The 3,999-nt window shown below is 31.2% G+C and overlaps 1 protein-coding gene across 1 annotated transcript; it reads right to left on the reverse strand.

Annotated features, from left to right (window-relative positions):
• Positions 1 to 430: 430 nt before the first annotated feature.
• On the reverse strand, positions 431 to 3,798 carry LOC107488684 (coniferyl alcohol acyltransferase-like). The gene is made up of 3 exons (XM_016109455.3): positions 3,354 to 3,798; positions 1,889 to 2,339; positions 431 to 1,112 (listed from the first exon to the last, which is right to left on the reverse strand). Exons 1-3 carry the CDS (start codon positions 3,753 to 3,755, stop codon positions 583 to 585), a joined length of 1,383 nt encoding a protein of 460 aa, XP_015964941.1. The 5' UTR covers positions 3,756 to 3,798; the 3' UTR covers positions 431 to 582.
• Between the last annotated feature and the right edge of the window lie 201 nt (positions 3,799 to 3,999).

Consider the following 3,999-nt stretch of genomic DNA (forward strand, 5'->3'; position numbering starts at 1 on the left):
TTACACTTTCTCACTCTCTACAATGCACGTTACACACACACACACTCACTTTTGTAATTGTTACACCTCTGCTCACTTATACTCAGACACTAACTAATTATTCACTCACTTGTCACACACCCAACACTCAGGAACATATATCTATCTCATGGTTTATTATTATAGTAGTACATGATTAATTAACATGTTTATTATTATTTTATTTATTGGTGGTGCCTATCATTACCTGAAAGATTATCTTTTACATAAAATTTCTCTGCCAAAAACACTGCTACTACATATCATAAAATACTTTTTTTTAATAATAATTTTGCATCTTCACATAGTATGCACATACTTCTTTTATTTCAACATTTAAAGAAAACAATTAAAATTAAACTCATACAAATTATGATACATTTAACATAAAACAAGATACATTTCACACAAGATAAAATCACAATACTAATTACCCACTAAATCAAGCGTATATATTATTTGTGTAAAAGTATATGTATTATTTAATTTATTTTTAATATATATTTTCTACGAATAATTAATTTATTGATTAATTTTTAGTATGTAGTTATTAACCAAATAATGTCATATTTGGTTGGAAAGGTAATCCCAAGATAAAGGCCTAAATATATGAGAATAATGAGACTCCATGAATTCCAAGTGGTTCTTGTGAAGGTGCAAATAGAGCACCCAATCGCCATTCCCTTTAGGGCTAGGCAATGGCATCACATAACCACAACCACCACCCCATGGAAAATGGCATGATTCAAATATTGGCTTTCCCCAGCCAAAATCAACCTTTGACTCAAGGAACCTTCTTCCTGAAGACACCACAAAACACGGCCCGTCATACGTTTCACGAAAGATCCTGGTCACCGCCGGTACGGGGCGGTGTATTTCAACCCAGTCATTGAGCCCTAAGAAGTGCTCTTCCGTTGTTGCCACCTCTAGGAACTCGTGAACCTGCTCGGCCACCTGGCTCAGCGTCTTTTCCGCTAACTTCTCCACTGGTTCCCCATCAAATGGAATGGAAACCACGTTGCCAAAGTAACAATTCATTAGTGCTTCCTTTTTCTTGTCGCCATTGCTCAGCCTTCTTCTTCCATCAACCACAAAACATTAATTTTTGAACAACTTAAATAATAGGTTAAAAGAAAAAAATTAATTTTAATTTTAAATTTTGAATTAATTAAGGTTATTTATGTTTAATGAATCTGACATGTAGCTTATTATTCATATTATTTATAATTTTTTGTTGTTTACCTAATGAAATATATACACGTATTAATATATGTGTAAACTCTAAATGATCTTGACAATTATCAAGACCAAATTGGATATTCACCTTTTTTTAAGCCTAAATATGTAATTATTTTTTATTGATGATTTGAGAATGAAAATCGTAACAGTCAAGATATATAATAATTAACAAAATAAAATATTCACTTTCTTATCATTTAAATTGAGTAGCAACTTTCAAAATGTTGAATACTTGAATATCATAATCATAACATATTTAATATTTATAATCAATTTGGGCGGTTATTCTATATATTATGAATAAAAATGTTATGCATGTATAAAACAAAATCAATTATTGAATGAATTGTGATATATTTATGTATAAATATTTGTTATTTATATATTATTATTTTAATTATATATTTAATATTTTAATATATATTCTATTAGAGTAGATAAGTTTAGATGTAGCATGATTGATTATTATTTACTTTTTAATTATTATTTGCATTGTTACTTTTTATTGTAAAATTAAGGGTTTACTGGCTATGTATTATGAAATGAAATAATAAACTTTTAGAAAATATGTACAAAATGAGTTATTTTATACGTATTTTATAAATATTTCTCTTTTGATGCATTGTAATTTGTAAGTTACCATCAATAATAGTTTTGGATGAAACAGAAGCCGTAGCAACCAATTTCCACAAGAATGCAGAAAAGGATACAAGCTTTGTGGGCTTGACACCACTTGAGGTTGCAAGTGCCTGAATGCGGTTAAGTTCTTCAACAGTGATGAAATATATGCGGCTGACGATTGGGCCGAGATCGGAACTGGGATTGGGCTCAGGTGGTGGAGGAAGGTGGTCGGTGAGGAGAACATACATGCGGTCAATTGAAGCTGAAGGGTGGATAGTGGGGGGGCGTCTTGGACTGAGGAGGGAGCGGCGAAAACAAGGTTGATGAGTTAAGGTAGTGAGCCCTGTTGATTGGGCCAACTGGGCCCACGATACAAGAAACATGTTTGTACTGTAAGCATCTGCAATACGATGGTCAGAAGTGCATCCTACTACTAACCCACCACACTTTAGCCCAGTTACCTGCACCAATTATACAAAAATGCATGCTTAATTAAGTTAATTAAATATTCTTACAAAATAAACCGAGTTAAAGAAAAGTTTGAACTAGCTGTTGGTTAAAATTTATGATTTTTTTCCAACACCATAGTCAACCAAGATTTTTTTTAATCTTAAATATTAAATTTTAAATTTTGATAAGAGAAAGTCTAGGAAGCCAGTAAATTTTGTGGTTTTTAGTCATCAATTAGCCATCAATAATATTTTTAATGGTGTGAGATTGCATCTAATGGTATAGAATCATTCAATTTCTTTTTGATGGTTAAGTGCTGGCCAGAATTTAACAAAAGTGTACTCTTCTTTTAATAATATAAAAGTAACAGTAGTGCTACGTTACCAACTTTTTATCTGCCAAAATCTGCCAATTTGAGTTGGGCTGGACATGAAGCCCATCTACTAAATAAAACCACATCTAAATTAATCATGGTTTAATCTTAATTTATCACGTGTTGATAATAGTTGGCAGACTCTCTCTTGGTAACGTATACTTTTCCTAAAAGTAAACAATAATTACAAGTCTTAATAAATACATCTTTTTAATTATTCTCCTCACTTCTAAATAAAGAATTTTTTATTTTTTATTTATTTTATGACTACCATTTATTAATACATTTCTAGTTCTATTTTTATTATATATCCACAATTAATTTATAGAGAATATATAGATAGATAGAATAATTTAAAATGATCATTTTAATATATTACTACTATACTAAGGTGACTATAATAATTATAATATTTTAAAAAATATTGTTAAAATTAAAATAATATATTTTATAATTAAACAATATTTTAAAAAATATTACTAAAACAATATTATCAAAATATATAAAAAGAAAGAGTTTTAATTTTAACAAAAACTTGCATATATAGCAACTGTAGCCACCAACTTAGACATGCTACAATCCACCTCTATGTTTCAGTTTCCTTTTTTTTCCCCATAATATAGTTTAGATCGAAAAGGATATTTATCCATGCCTGAACAGCAAGCACGCCACGCTTCTTCTTTGGAACAAGCTTTCCTTCAACAGATTCATCAGGGTTATACAAGTTAAGACTCTGAAGTTCAACATCAGCCTCAGCCACAACAAAATCAACCCCACGGTTATTGCAAAGAAGCTCAGGTTCACCCATGGAGTTTTGCACCACCTCACCAGCAAAAGCATAATAGAGAACCAAAGCTTTTGCTAGTGAATTCTTAAGTGACTCCACCATTGATCCAAAGCTCAGCATTGCGGTGTTATTGTAGCAAAAGAAGACGCTAGCATCAATCGGTGGAAGAAGGAGGTCAAGGTTTGAGAATGGCAACCAATGGTCTTGCATGGGAAGCATGGCTGCCACCACTTCCTCTTCGATCACACTCACTCTGAATTCTCCCATTTTTTTATATACCAAATATGTGAAGATTATTGATGGGTTTATTGTATTTATGTGTGTTGATGAACACAAGCCACATGCATAAGTTGGCTTATATTATATAGAAAGAGATATGGATAAATGAAGAAGATAGTAAACCGGGGGAAATTAAACCAACTTGGTCCTTTTCCAACAATTTATTTTTCTTGTTGCTATAATTAATTAATCAGCGAAATGTCATATATATTGGTAGTGACAATTATTACTA

This window comes from Arachis duranensis, chromosome 5, assembly GCF_000817695.3.
Source record: "Arachis duranensis cultivar V14167 chromosome 5, aradu.V14167.gnm2.J7QH, whole genome shotgun sequence".
Taxonomy (NCBI): domain Eukaryota; kingdom Viridiplantae; phylum Streptophyta; class Magnoliopsida; order Fabales; family Fabaceae; genus Arachis; species Arachis duranensis.